This window comes from Coffea arabica, chromosome 1e (genome assembly GCF_036785885.1).
Source record: "Coffea arabica cultivar ET-39 chromosome 1e, Coffea Arabica ET-39 HiFi, whole genome shotgun sequence".
Taxonomy (NCBI): Eukaryota; Viridiplantae; Streptophyta; class Magnoliopsida; order Gentianales; family Rubiaceae; genus Coffea; species Coffea arabica.
Genome location: NC_092311.1, coordinates 26,150,927 through 26,167,154, shown reverse-complemented (window position 1 = coordinate 26,167,154; position 16,228 = coordinate 26,150,927). Strand labels below are relative to the sequence as shown.

General features: G+C 40.3%; 1 protein-coding gene across 1 annotated transcript; it reads left to right on the top strand.

Annotated features, from left to right (window-relative positions):
- The first annotated feature begins 15,101 nt into the window (after nt 1–15,101).
- On the top strand, nt 15,102–15,980 carry LOC140016493 (uncharacterized). The gene has a single exon (XM_072070025.1). It carries the CDS (start codon nt 15,102–15,104, stop codon nt 15,978–15,980), a length of 879 nt encoding a protein of 292 aa, XP_071926126.1.
- Nucleotides 15,981–16,228: the final 248 nt, after the last annotated feature.

Below are 16,228 nucleotides of genomic sequence, written 5' to 3'. Positions count from 1 at the left end.
TCCCTACTTAGGGTTTTCGAAATACTCCCAAACCAAACGTTACCGCCCAAATAATGAATATCTCAACGTAGAACGAACTGGGGCCTCACAATCTCCCCCACTTAGGACAATTTCGTCCTCGAAATTTCAATCAACGAACTAAAGGGTTGAAATACTCAAAACAATCAAAAGATCAAAATGTATACATATATATACAAGCCACGCCAACATATACACAATATAATGCATCATATACACCAAGGGACATTTCAAGTTAGACAAAGTGAAGAGCTGCAGGTACTATATATTTAGGTATTCACATACCACAAGTAAATGACATGTAGTGCAAGGACAAAATGAAAGAAACGCGACTTATCGTCCCACGCTCAGGGAAAATCACCCTCGTTCGGTTTCTTACTCCACTCCCCAAGGTGCCCGTTGATATCTTGTACTCACTCTAGCCAGACAAAGCCTGTTCATGTTCTCAAAATGCTAGTCTCAAGTACTAAACTCTGGAGTACTCAGGCACAAGAATCCGAAATAAGGTAATTCACATCTCGAGCTGCAGTCCCAAGAGTAAACTATCTACAATCGAAATTCCTACCTGACGTACCTATCTATAGTCCTCAGATACCATGAGAAAGATTTAAGGCCTATAACATTTATGATCCATAACTTATGCTCGAACGAACACTTAGTCCTTCATACTTATTCGCCACTTCATCCAGGCTCACTCTGCACAGAGACCACGCGAAGCAGCTATAGGTTTTACCCCTCAATTGCTTAACTTTCAAATCAAATCAAATCCCACAGTCCGGCATCCTAAACTTTAGCCTAGGATACACTACAGAGATCTGAAGCCTAAGCTCTGATACCAACTGTGACAGCCCCATCTCCCCCTAAGGCGAACCAGAGGGTTCGGCGGGCCGCCTGCCCAGCTCTCGCCGGGACTCAGTCGATCACTACAGTCCTCAAACAAGTACAAGAATAAACCTCAAATATTACAATATAAATCTCCAATATACATCAAATTCTCCAATAATTACATGTCACAAAAGCAGCGGAAACAATTCTCAACTATACATAAAATGATTCCAAATCAAAACTGTACAAAACATAGGCCATCCAATCACGTGCACAAGTACTATAAGTCCTTCCTTCGCCTTGAGCCCTGTGGAGGGGAATAAAATATTTTTGGGGTGAGCTAGAAGCTCAGCGAGTAACCAGCAAAATCATTAAGCAAATATATTTCACAATGTGGCATTTCGATGATTTCGATGATGTCATGATTCAGAGATCAAATGTCCGTTTAGTGCTCTCGTGAGCCAGTGAAATCATTGCACTAGAACACCCAACGCTCAAATAGATCATAACACACGAACAGAGAGAGGGAGCCCCTTTTTGAGCTCCAGATAACATGAACATGAACCACAAACAAAGTGGAGACGTTGGTGTCCAGCACAAGACTTTTCCAGAACTCATTGAAGCCAAAATCATATCATGAATTCACATGCAAGCACGCATGAGATGCAATCGAATAAATAATGCAAGAAACATTTCACAAATAACATTGGAAATAGTTTAGGGCCACTCACCTCCACGGCTCTGAAACCATCCATCATATAGCATTGCCTTGCTCAAATCCAAGTCTTAGATCACAAACCCAATGCAACAAGTCCCTTCAAAGTTCGGACAGCATTTCCCCATAAATTCATCCTTTCCATCCTACTATCAAACCCAACCACATAGCAATTAACCACAATTGCTCAAAACCAGAAAACAGTTTTGACGTCCTTTTGCGGTAATGGCACCAAAGGCGCTACGATTGTCGGATGAAGGTGCAAAACCCACCGTTTCGAAGCTAAGAACCAGGGCTACAACAATGTAGAAGGACACTCAGTCCAAATCCCAGCACAACTAAGTCATATATGCCAAATACCAAACCAGAATCGTAATTGCAGGTTCCCAAATCACACAAAACTGTAATACGTCTATCTCAGTCAACACAGGTCCAAAAGCATTACTTCCAAAGGCATATGAAAGCTAAGACATCAAGCTACATTTCATCAGAAGACACCAACAACAAAATCCAAACCAATTCCAGTCAAAACAGGCAATTACTATCGCAGTTCGGACATTCTGTTCACCAAAAACAGCAACAGTAAAAACGGCATAACTCACTCTATACTAATCCAAATAACCTGAAATTTTGCAGGCACTTCAAACTCATCAATACCTACAACTTTCATGTTTTGAGCTAAGGCCAATTCGGCCTCTATCTATGACCTAAAATTTCGGACAGATTAGGGGTTCATGAACCCTAACTTTTCACATTTCATTCCAAATCCAAAATTGATTGCATTTATCATCAATTCACACCTACTAGAGTCAAAGCCCCTTATTACCAACCATCAAAAACAACCACACCATCAAGATCATATGAAACCAGCAAATTCCTCATAAAATTGAAAACTTCACCAAATCAAGTCAAATAAAGAAATAAATCACCAAATACTTCACTATCACTTCCAATAGGCACAATTTAAGCATCATTAAGTGTAAGGGAGTAGGCAAACATCACTTACCTAAGAGACAAGAGATGTAGAGATGTTGGCCACCTTAAACCTTCAAATAAACTTCACTAAGACACTTAGTAGCACTAGAAGAAAGGATGTTATGGAGTAGAAATGGATGTAAGCAAATGTTTTTGGGTAATTTGCACCAAGTAGTAGCTAGAACTTGAAGAGTTTCTTCTTCCTTCCTTGCACAAGATGGCCGGCCAACAAGAGGTAAGAAATGGTAATTTTTTGTGATTTTTGAAGATATTTAACCAATTTTGGTCCAAGGTCAAAATAGTGAATAGTAAATCTTAAAGTAAAACCAATGAGATAGTGACACTTGTCACCTTTAGGTTTAAAACTTATCTTTTTGTCTCTCCAAGACAAATATCTTAACACATTGTAAAATAATATCACTTAATACAAAATTACAACAAGTTGTCAAAAATATAATGCATTTACCGCACTAGCGGGTCCCACGTCCAAAATACGCTTTTAATTTCTCAAAAACTAACTGATACTAGAAAAATCATTTTAAAACTATATTTACTCAATAAAAATTATCTGGGAAATTTTCTAATAAAGAAAATGTAGAAAAACGGGTTTTCAATCTTAACCGGAACTTAGGGTTTAAATCTTAATCCCTACTTAGGGTTTTCGAAATACTCCCAAACCAAACGTTACCGCCCAAATAATGAATATCTCAACGTAGAACGAACTGGGGCCTCACAATCTCCCCCACTTAGGACAATTTCGTCCTCGAAATTTCAATCAACGAACTAAAGGGTTGAAATACTCAAAACAATCAAAAGATCAAAATGTATACATATATATACAAGCCACGCCAACATATACACAATATAATGCATCATATACACCAAGGGACATTTCAAGTTAGACAAAGTGAAGAGCTGCAGGTACTATATATTTAGGTATTCACATACCACAAGTAAATGACATGTAGTGCAAGGACAAAATGAAAGAAACGCGACTTATCGTCCCACGCTCAGGGAAAATCACCCTCGTTCGGTTTCTTACTCCACTCCCCAAGGTGCCCGTTGATATCTTGTACTCACTCTAGCCTGACAAAGCCTGTTCATGTTCTCAAAATGCTAGTCTCAAGTACTAAACTCTGGAGTACTCAGGCACAAGAATCCGAAATAAGGTAATTCACATCTCGAGCTGCAGTCCCAAGAGTAAACTATCTACAATCGAAATTCCTACCTGACGTACCTATCTATAGTCCTCAGATACCATGAGAAAGATTTAAGGCCTATAACATTTATGATCCATAACTTATGCTCGAACGAACACTTAGTCCTTCATACTTATTCGCCACTTCATCCAGGCTCACTCTGCACAGAGACCACGCGAAGCAGCTATAGGTTTTACCCCTCAATTGCTTAACTTTCAAATCAAATCAAATCCCACAGTCCGGCATCCTAAACTTTAGCCTAGGATACACTACAGAGATCTGAAGCCTAAGCTCTGATACCAACTGTGACAGCCCCATCTCCCCCTAAGGCGAACCAGAGGGTTCGGCGGGCCGCCTGCCCAGCTCTCGCCGGGACTCAGTCGATCACTACAGTCCTCAAACAAGTACAAGAATAAACCTCAAATATTACAATATAAATCTCCAATATACATCAAATTCTCCAATAATTACATGTCACAAAAGCAGCGGAAACAATTCTCAACTATACATAAAATGATTCCAAATCAAAACTGTACAAAACATAGGCCATCCAATCACGTGCACAAGTACTATAAGTCCTTCCTTCGCCTTGAGCCCTGTGGAGGGGAATAAAATATTTTTGGGGTGAGCTAGAAGCTCAGCGAGTAACCAGCAAAATCATTAAGCAAATATATTTCACAATGTGGCATTTCGATGATTTCGATGATGTCATGATTCAGAGATCAAATGTCCGTTTAGTGCTCTCGTGAGCCAGTGAAATCATTGCACTAGAACACCCAACGCTCAAATAGATCATAACACACGAACAGAGAGAGGGAGCCCCTTTTTGAGCTCCAGATAACATGAACATGAACCACAAACAGAGTGGAGACGTTGGTGTCCAGCACAAGACTTTTCCAGAACTCATTGAAGCCAAAATCATATCATGAATTCACATGCAAGCACGCATGAGATGCAATCGAATAAATAATGCAAGAAACATTTCACAAATAACATTGGAAATAGTTTAGGGCCACTCACCTCCACGGCTCTGAAACCATCCATCATATAGCATTGCCTTGCTCAAATCCAAGTCTTAGATCACAAACCCAATGCAACAAGTCCCTTCAAAGTTCGGACAGCATTTCCCCATAAATTCATCCTTTCCATCCTACTATCAAACCCAACCACATAGCAATTAACCACAATTGCTCAAAACCAGAAAACAGTTTTGACGTCCTTTTGCGGTAATGGCACCAAAGGCGCTACGATTGTCGGATGAAGGTGCAAAACCCACCGTTTCGAAGCTAAGAACCAGGGCTACAACAATGTAGAAGGACACTCAGTCCAAATCCCAGCACAACTAAGTCATATATGCCAAATACCAAACCAGAATCGTAATTGCAGGTTCCCAAATCACACAAAACTGTAATACGTCTATCTCAGTCAACACAGGTCCAAAAGCATTACTTCCAAAGGCATATGAAAGCTAAGACATCAAGCTACATTTCATCAGAAGACACCAACAACAAAATCCAAACCAATTCCAGTCAAAACAGGCAATTACTATCGCAGTTCGGACATTCTGTTCACCAAAAACAGCAACAGTAAAAACGGCATAACTCACTCTATACTAATCCAAATAACCTGAAATTTTGCAGGCACTTCAAACTCATCAATACCTACAACTTTCATGTTTTGAGCTAAGGCCAATTCGGCCTCTATCTATGACCTAAAATTTCGGACAGATTAGGGGTTCATGAACCCTAACTTTTCACATTTCATTCCAAATCCAAAATTGATTGCATTTATCATCAATTCACACCTACTAGAGTCAAAGCCCCTTATTACCAACCATCAAAAACAACCACACCATCAAGATCATATGAAACCAGCAAATTCCTCATAAAATTGAAAACTTCACCAAATCAAGTCAAATAAAGAAATAAATCACCAAATACTTCACTATCACTTCCAATAGGCACAATTTAAGCATCATTAAGTGTAAGGGAGTAGGCAAACATCACTTACCTAAGAGACAAGAGATGTAGAGATGTTGGCCACCTTAAACCTTCAAATAAACTTCACTAAGACACTTAGTAGCACTAGAAGAAAGGATGTTATGGAGTAGAAATGGATGTAAGCAAATGTTTTTGGGTAATTTGCACCAAGTAGTAGCTAGAACTTGAAGAGTTTCTTCTTCCTTCCTTGCACAAGATGGCCGGCCAACAAGAGGTAAGAAATGGTAATTTTTTTGTGATTTTTGAAGATATTTAACCAATTTTGGTCCAAGGTCAAAATAGTGAATAGTAAATCTTAAAGTAAAACCAATGAGATAGTGACACTTGTCACCTTTAGGTTTAAAACTTATCTTTTTGTCTCTCCAAGACAAATATCTTAACACATTGTAAAATAATATCACTTAATACAAAATTACAACAAGTTGTCAAAAATATAATGCATTTACCGCACTAGCGGGTCCCACGTCCAAAATACGCTTTTAATTTCTCAAAAACTAACCGATACTAGAAAAATCATTTTAAAACTATATTTACTCAATAAAAATTATCTGGGAAATTTTCTAATAAAGAAAATGTAGAAAAACGGGTTTTCAATCTTAACCGGAACTTAGGGTTTAAATCTTAATCCCTACTTAGGGTTTTCGAAATACTCCCAAACCAAACGTTACCGCCCAAATAATGAATATCTCAACGTAGAACGAACTGGGGCCTCACAATCTCCCCCACTTAGGACAATTTCGTCCTCGAAATTTCAATCAACGAACTAAAGGGTTGAAATACTCAAAACAATCAAAAGATCAAAATGTATACATATATATACAAGCCACGCCAACATATACACAATATAATGCATCATATACACCAAGGGACATTTCAAGTTAGACAAAGTGAAGAGCTGCAGGTACTATATATTTAGGTATTCACATACCACAAGTAAATGACATGTAGTGCAAGGACAAAATGAAAGAAACGCGACTTATCGTCCCACGCTCAGGGAAAATCACCCTCGTTCGGTTTCTTACTCCACTCCCCAAGGTGCCCGTTGATATCTTGTACTCACTCTAGCCTGACAAAGCCTGTTCATGTTCTCAAAATGCTAGTCTCAAGTACTAAACTCTGGAGTACTCAGGCACAAGAATCCGAAATAAGGTAATTCACATCTCGAGCTGCAGTCCCAAGAGTAAACTATCTACAATCGAAATTCCTACCTGACGTACCTATCTATAGTCCTCAGATACCATGAGAAAGATTTAAGGCCTATAACATTTATGATCCATAACTTATGCTCGAACGAACACTTAGTCCTTCATACTTATTCGCCACTTCATCCAGGCTCACTCTGCACAGAGACCACGCGAAGCAGCTATAGGTTTTACCCCTCAATTGCTTAACTTTCAAATCAAATCAAATCCCACAGTCCGGCATCCTAAACTTTAGCCTAGGATACACTACAGAGATCTGAAGCCTAAGCTCTGATACCAACTGTGACAGCCCCATCTCCCCCTAAGGCGAACCAGAGGGTTCGGCGGGCCGCCTGCCCAGCTCTCGCCGGGACTCAGTCGATCACTACAGTCCTCAAACAAGTACAAGAATAAACCTCAAATATTACAATATAAATCTCCAATATACATCAAATTCTCCAATAATTACATGTCACAAAAGCAGCGGAAACAATTCTCAACTATACATAAAATGATTCCAAATCAAAACTGTACAAAACATAGGCCATCCAATCACGTGCACAAGTACTATAAGTCCTTCCTTCGCCTTGAGCCCTGTGGAGGGGAATAAAATATTTTTGGGGTGAGCTAGAAGCTCAGCGAGTAACCAGCAAAATCATTAAGCAAATATATTTCACAATGTGGCATTTCGATGATTTCGATGATGTCATGATTCAGAGATCAAATGTCCGTTTAGTGCTCTCGTGAGCCAGTGAAATCATTGCACTAGAACACCCAACGCTCAAATAGATCATAACACACGAACAGAGAGAGGGAGCCCCTTTTTGAGCTCCAGATAACATGAACATGAACCACAAACAAAGTGGAGACGTTGGTGTCCAGCACAAGACTTTTCCAGAACTCATTGAAGCCAAAATCATATCATGAATTCACATGCAAGCACGCATGAGATGCAATCGAATAAATAATGCAAGAAACATTTCACAAATAACATTGGAAATAGTTTAGGGCCACTCACCTCCACGGCTCTGAAACCATCCATCATATAGCATTGCCTTGCTCAAATCCAAGTCTTAGATCACAAACCCAATGCAACAAGTCCCTTCAAAGTTCGGACAGCATTTCCCCATAAATTCATCCTTTCCATCCTACTATCAAACCCAACCACATAGCAATTAACCACAATTGCTCAAAACCAGAAAACAGTTTTGACGTCCTTTTGCGGTAATGGCACCAAAGGCGCTACGATTGTCGGATGAAGGTGCAAAACCCACCGTTTCGAAGCTAAGAACCAGGGCTACAACAATGTAGAAGGACACTCACTCCAAATCCCAGCACAACTAAGTCATATATGCCAAATACCAAACCAGAATCGTAATTGCAGGTTCCCAAATCACACAAAACTGTAATACGTCTATCTCAGTCAACACAGGTCCAAAAGCATTACTTCCAAAGGCATATGAAAGCTAAGACATCAAGCTACATTTCATCAGAAGACACCAACAACAAAATCCAAACCAATTCCAGTCAAAACAGGCAATTACTATCGCAGTTCGGACATTCTGTTCACCAAAAAATAGCAACAGTAAAAACGGCATAACTCACTCTATACTAATCCAAATAACCTGAAATTTTGCAGGCACTTCAAACTCATCAATACCTACAACTTTCATGTTTTGAGCTAAGGCCAATTCGGCCTCTATCTATGACCTAAAATTTCGGACAGATTAGGGGTTCATGAACCCTAACTTTTCACATTTCATTCCAAATCCAAAATTGATTGCATTTATCATCAATTCACACCTACTAGAGTCAAAGCCCCTTATTACCAACCATCAAAAACAACCACACCATCAAGATCATATGAAACCAGCAAATTCCTCATAAAATTGAAAACTTCACCAAATCAAGTCAAATAAAGAAATAAATCACCAAATACTTCACTATCACTTCCAATAGGCACAATTTAAGCATCATTAAGTGTAAGGGAGTAGGCAAACATCACTTACCTAAGAGACAAGAGATGTAGAGATGTTGGCCACCTTAAACCTTCAAATAAACTTCACTAAGACACTTAGTAGCACTAGAAGAAAGGATGTTATGGAGTAGAAATGGATGTAAGCAAATGTTTTTGGGTAATTTGCACCAAGTAGTAGCTAGAACTTGAAGAGTTTCTTCTTCCTTCCTTGCACAAGATGGCCGGCCAACAAGAGGTAAGAAATGGTAATTTTTTTGTGATTTTTGAAGATATTTAACCAATTTTGGTCCAAGGTCAAAATAGTGAATAGTAAATCTTAAAGTAAAACCAATGAGATAGTGACACTTGTCACCTTTAGGTTTAAAACTTATCTTTTTGTCTCTCCAAGACAAATATCTTAACACATTGTAAAATAATATCACTTAATACAAAATTACAACAAGTTGTCAAAAATATAATGCATTTACCGCACTAGCGGGTCCCACGTCCAAAATACGCTTTTAATTTCTCAAAAACTAACCGATACTAGAAAAATCATTTTAAAACTATATTTACTCAATAAAAATTATCTGGGAAATTTTCTAATAAAGAAAATGTAGAAAAACGGGTTTTCAATCTTAACCGGAACTTAGGGTTTAAATCTTAATCCCTACTTAGGGTTTTCGAAATACTCCCAAACCAAACGTTACCGCCCAAATAATGAATATCTCAACGTAGAACGAACTGGGGCCTCACAATCTCCCCCACTTAGGACAATTTCGTCCTCGAAATTTCAATCAACGAACTAAAGGGTTGAAATACTCAAAACAATCAAAAGATCAAAATGTATACATATATATACAAGCCACGCCAACATATACACAATATAATGCATCATATACACCAAGGGACATTTCAAGTTAGACAAAGTGAAGAGCTGCAGGTACTATATATTTAGGTATTCACATACCACAAGTAAATGACATGTAGTGCAAGGACAAAATGAAACAAACGCGACTTATCGTCCCACGCTCAGGGAAAATCACCCTCGTTCGGTTTCTTACTCCACTCCCCAAGGTGCCCGTTGATATCTTGTACTCACTCTAGCCTGACAAAGCCTGTTCATGTTCTCAAAATGCTAGTCTCAAGTACTAAACTCTGGAGTACTCAGGCACAAGAATCCGAAATAAGGTAATTCACATCTCGAGCTGCAGTCCCAAGAGTAAACTATCTACAATCGAAATTCCTACCTGACGTACCTATCTATAGTCCTCAGATACCATGAGAAAGATTTAAGGCCTATAACATTTATGATCCATAACTTATGCTCGAACGAACACTTAGTCCTTCATACTTATTCGCCACTTCATCCAGGCTCACTCTGCACAGAGACCACGCGAAGCAGCTATAGGTTTTACCCCTCAATTGCTTAACTTTCAAATCAAATCAAATCCCACAGTCCGGCATCCTAAACTTTAGCCTAGGATACACTACAGAGATCTGAAGCCTAAGCTCTGATACCAACTGTGACAGCCCCATCTCCCCCTAAGGCGAACCAGAGGGTTCGGCGGGCCGCCTGCCCAGCTCTCGCCGGGACTCAGTCGATCACTACAGTCCTCAAACAAGTACAAGAATAAACCTCAAATATTACAATATAAATCTCCAATATACATCAAATTCTCCAATAATTACATGTCACAAAAGCAGCGGAAACAATTCTCAACTATACATAAAATGATTCCAAATCAAAACTGTACAAAACATAGGCCATCCAATCACGTGCACAAGTACTATAAGTCCTTCCTTCGCCTTGAGCCCTGTGGAGGGGAATAAAATATTTTTGGGGTGAGCTAGAAGCTCAGCGAGTAACCAGCAAAATCATTAAGCAAATATATTTCACAATGTGGCATTTCGATGATTTCGATGATGTCATGATTCAGAGATCAAATGTCCGTTTAGTGCTCTCGTGAGCCAGTGAAATCATTGCACTAGAACACCCAACGCTCAAATAGATCATAACACAGGAACAGAGAGAGGGAGCCCCTTTTTGAGCTCCAGATAACATGAACATGAACCACAAACAAAGTGGAGACGTTGGTGTCCAGCACAAGACTTTTCCAGAACTCATTGAAGCCAAAATCATATCATGAATTCACATGCAAGCACGCATGAGATGCAATCGAATAAATAATGCAAGAAACATTTCACAAATAACATTGGAAATAGTTTAGGGCCACTCACCTCCACGGCTCTGAAACCATCCATCATATAGCATTGCCTTGCTCAAATCCAAGTCTTAGATCACAAACCCAATGCAACAAGTCCCTTCAAAGTTCGGACAGCATTTCCCCATAAATTCATCCTTTCCATCCTACTATCAAACCCAACCACATAGCAATTAACCACAATTGCTCAAAACCAGAAAACAGTTTTGACGTCCTTTTACGGTAATGGCACCAAAGGCGCTACGATTGTCGGATGAAGGTGCAAAACCCACCGTTTCGAAGCTAAGAACCAGGGCTACAACAATGTAGAAGGACACTCAGTCCAAATCCCAGCACAACTAAGTCATATATGCCAAATACCAAACCAGAATCGTAATTGCAGGTTCCCAAATCACACAAAACTGTAATACGTCTATCTCAGTCAACACAGGTCCAAAAGCATTACTTCCAAAGGCATATGAAAGCTAAGACATCAAGCTACATTTCATCAGAAGACACCAACAACAAAATCCAAACCAATTCCAGTCAAAACAGGCAATTACTATCGCAGTTCGGACATTCTGTTCACCAAAAACAGCAACAGTAAAAACGGCATAACTCACTCTATACTAATCCAAATAACCTGAAATTTTGCAGGCACTTCAAACTCATCAATACCTACAACTTTCATGTTTTGAGCTAAGGCCAATTCGGCCTCTATCTATGACCTAAAATTTCGGACAGATTAGGGGTTCATGAACCCTAACTTTTCACATTTCATTCCAAATCCAAAATTGATTGCATTTATCATCAATTCACACCTACTAGAGTCAAAGCCCCTTATTACCAACCATCAAAAACAACCACACCATCAAGATCATATGAAACCAGCAAATTCCTCATAAAATTGAAAACTTCACCAAATCAAGTCAAATAAAGAAATAAATCACCAAATACTTCACTATCACTTCCAATAGGCACAATTTAAGCATCATTAAGTGTAAGGGAGTAGGCAAACATCACTTACCTAAGAGACAAGAGATGTAGAGATGTTGGCCACCTTAAACCTTCAAATAAACTTCACTAAGACACTTAGTAGCACTAGAAGAAAGGATGTTATGGAGTAGAAATGGATGTAAGCAAATGTTTTTGGGTAATTTGCACCAAGTAGTAGCTAGAACTTGAAGAGTTTCTTCTTCCTTCCTTGCACAAGATGGCCGGCCAACAAGAGGTAAGAAATGGTAATTTTTTTGTGATTTTTGAAGATATTTAACCAATTTTGGTCCAAGGTCAAAATAGTGAATAGTAAATCTTAAAGTAAAACCAATGAGATAGTGACACTTGTCACCTTTAGGTTTAAAACTTATCTTTTTGTCTCTCCAAGACAAATATCTTAACACATTGTAAAATAATATCACTTAATACAAAATTACAACAAGTTGTCAAAAATATAATGCATTTACCGCACTAGCGGGTCCCACGTCCAAAATACGCTTTTAATTTCTCAAAAACTAACCGATACTAGAAAAATCATTTTAAAACTATATTTACTCAATAAAAATTATCTGGGAAATTTTCTAATAAAGAAAATGTAGAAAAACGGGTTTTCAATCTTAACCGGAACTTAGGGTTTAAATCTTAATCCCTACTTAGGGTTTTCGAAATACTCCCAAACCAAACGTTACCGCCCAAATAATGAATATCTCAACGTAGAACGAACTGGGGCCTCACAATCTACTTTTGAATACTTTTGTATGCCACTTTGGCTTGTAAATGCTAAATTTCAAGATGCGAATGTTTGCTTGATATTTGGTTGGGTTTTGACGTGTCGGTTACTATTCATGGCCGAATCCGATTTCATTTTTTTTATTTTGACATTTTGACTTGTTGACGCGCGTTTGTAAGTCCCGAAACGTATTAGTCCCGAAACTGAACCGTTAGTCCTGGCGAGAGCTGGGCAGGCAGTCCGCTAACACCTTTGGTTCGCCTTAGGGGAAAGTGGGGCTGTCACAAACTTGGTACCTTAGCCTTCCAAACCACTTCACAACCAAGCTTAACTTCACTAAACTAAGAGGTTTTATGGAGTAATTTGAAGATTAAACGGTTTAATTGAGAGATTGGGCAAGATTAGTGGTAAGATTGTGGAGAGTTTCTTTTCTTTTCTCCTTGTGAGAAGGTCGGCCAACAAGAAAGAAATAAGAAGAGATTTTGGGTCAATTTTGTTATATGGTAAAGGTAAAGTTAAATGGTCAAAGTCCATGACCAATAGAAAAGTGCCACCTAGCACCCTTTTTGTTCATGGTTATCCTTTTGTCTCTCCAACAATAATCCACTTAAGGTAACCTCTAATTATCTCTTAGTACCTGCTAAATTAAATCCGGTATACACAACTTAACCTAATTGGCCGAATTTTACTGAACTTTCTGCACTAGCAGGTCCCACGTCCGATATACGCTCTTAATTTCTCAAAAACTAACCGGTACTAGAAAATAACTTAAAAACCCTATTTGCTCATAAAAATTATCTAGAAATTTACCTAATAAAGAAAATGCAGAAAATCTGCCATTAAATAGAATAAAACCCAGAAAATGAGAAAATTACGGGGTCTCACACTCAGCATGTTTTGTTACGGTTTACTCAGGAAGCAGATTTTTTGCGTGTTTGGACACGAGGGATATGGCAGATTGGGAGGTTTCCAATGCGGGTGTTTCGCTGTTCACCAGATTTCCATGTCCATCGAGAGTCTTCATTAGCTCCAGTATGGATTGCATTTCCTTGCTTACTAATCCATTTCTTTGATAAGTACAACCTGCTTTCAATCATGAGTGCGGTGGGACGTCCGCTCTATGTTGATGCAGCCACTTCATCGCTATCTCGCCCAAGTGTAGCTCGAGTCTGTGTAGAGGTTGATCTTCTACAACCTCTTCCACAGCGTGTTTGGGTTGGAATGGTTGGAGAGGCAGGTGGCTTCTGGTAGCATATTGTGGTCGAATACCTTCCTCAATATTGTAACAAATGCTAGCATATGGGTCATGCAAAGGAGGATTGTAAGGCTGATGACCCACTGTTCAGGGTGAAACATTCGAGGAAGGAGATGCAAAGTTCAGCCGCGGATGAGATAAAGGAGGATAGAAGGGCGGAAAGGACCAGGAAGCCCAGCGATGCTTCAAAATCTTGTAACGTGGAGGTTGGGATTATAGGCGGGGAGAGTGGAGTGGGTGTGAGAGGAGATAGGCAAGGGGGTGTGAGGGACCAGGTGTTGAGGCAGATTGCAGCAAGGGAGCAGGTGGAGATACGTATGGAATCTGGTGTGAGTGGTTTCCAGCAAGGGGGAAAGATGGATGGCGACCAGGTGCTGCAGCAGATTGCGGTAAGGGAGCAGATGGAGATATCTGGTGTAGGGGGTTTCCAGCAAGGGGGAATGATGGATGGCGAGGGCTGTGGGGGAGGTGGGGAAGAAGATAAGGCAATTTTGAAGGAGGGGCTGGAGCCCCAAATCGTGGGACGCACCAACACAACAGCAGAGATGCCTTGCGGCATTGCAGATTGTGAAGGAGGCGGGATGGAGGTTTCTTCTTCCAAGGTTGGCGGTGAGGTATCAGGTGGTGACGGAGGGCTGAGTGGGAAGATGGGAGAGACTAGTGCGTGGGGATAGGATGCGCCAATTGAGAATTCAGTAGCGCGGCCTTGCGATGTGCAGCTGGCAGCGGCTAAGTGCATGGGTGATGAGGTACAGCTGCAGGAGGCTGGCCAAAGCTCGGAGGCCAGCAGTGAGGAGGAGTTGCAGGCGGGAGATGAACACCTAGATGTAGGATAGCAACTGATCGTTTCTTCTCGACAGGCTAGGGAGATGACTCGCAATCGGTCAAGAAATTTCTCTTCAGCGGCAGGAGTGCTTGATAGCTCAGCGGCAGGCCTAGTTACTAGGCAAAAAGGTATTCGCGCCAATTCCCCTCTGATAGGTTGCTACGGTCTCAGTTAAGTAATTCACAGACTTCATCGTATGGTTTATTAAATGATTAACGACATGTTTTGGAATGTTCGGGGCGTATCAAAAGCTCCAACTGTGAGAAGATTGAAGAAATTGATTCAGATACATAAAATACAATTTCTTGCTATATGTGAATCGTGCTTGGAGGTTGGAAGAGCTGAGCGCTATCGCTGTCGCTTAAAGTTTCATAGCTTGTTGCACAATTCAATGGGTACGATTTGGTTTTTCTTCCAAGAAAATTTCTCTGGGTCTATTATTGGGGAAAGTCCCCAACATGTGTCGATACGACTCTCCCATGATCATATACCAGGGTCTCGAGTTGTTGTATCTTTTGTGCATGCACGGTGTACGGCCGATGAGAGGATCGAGCTATGGGCGGATGTCTTGAGGGATAACCCAGGCCCCGATGCTTGGCTGGTCGGTGGGGATTTTACTGTAATTTTAGAGGCAGATGAGAAAAGGGGAGAATGGCCATTTACTTCTGCTGAAGCGATGGACTTTGGGCACTTCATTGGGGAAGCGAATCTCACAGATGTAGGTTTTGTTGGTGCACAGTTTACATGGTGTAATAATAGGCACGGTGAGGCTCAAATTTTGAAATGGTTAGATCGTGTTTCGGTGAATGAGGGATGTTATGATGCGGGGATCTCATTGTCGGTCTCACACTTGGCCCGGGAACCGTCTGACCATGCTCCACTCCCTATCTCTGTGTCAACGAGAGTGGATAACAAGCCGCGGCCGTTTAGATTTCTCAACGTTTGGGCAGAGCGTGATGATTTCCTGAACGTGGTTCGCAAGTCGTGGGGGCAACTTTGTCTCGAATCCTCTCCCATGCACACCTTGTGTCTGAAGTTGAAGCGTTTAAAAGGGGCTAACCGGGCTTGGAATAAGGAGGTGGTTGGGGATATCTTCTAGGCAGTTAAACACAAAGAAGAGGAGATGCGGCTTGCTAAGGTTCATATGGAGACTGATGATTCGGAGGAAGCTCAGGTGAACTTAGATCATGCACAAACCCAGTTACGAACTACCTTGCGCGTTAAGGAGCTCTTTTGGAAGCAGAAGGCTCAGATTAAGTGGTTACAAGAGGGAGATCGAAATATAAAATTTTTTCACTATGTGGTAAAACAACGGAGGGTTCGGTCAATTATTCATAAGATTAAAAA

What these genes read in the sequence shown, in the direction of transcription:
- LOC140016493 (XM_072070025.1), top strand. Translation starts at nt 15,102, where the DNA reads ATGTTTTGGAATGTTCGGGGCGTATCAAAAGCTCCAACTGTGAGAAGA.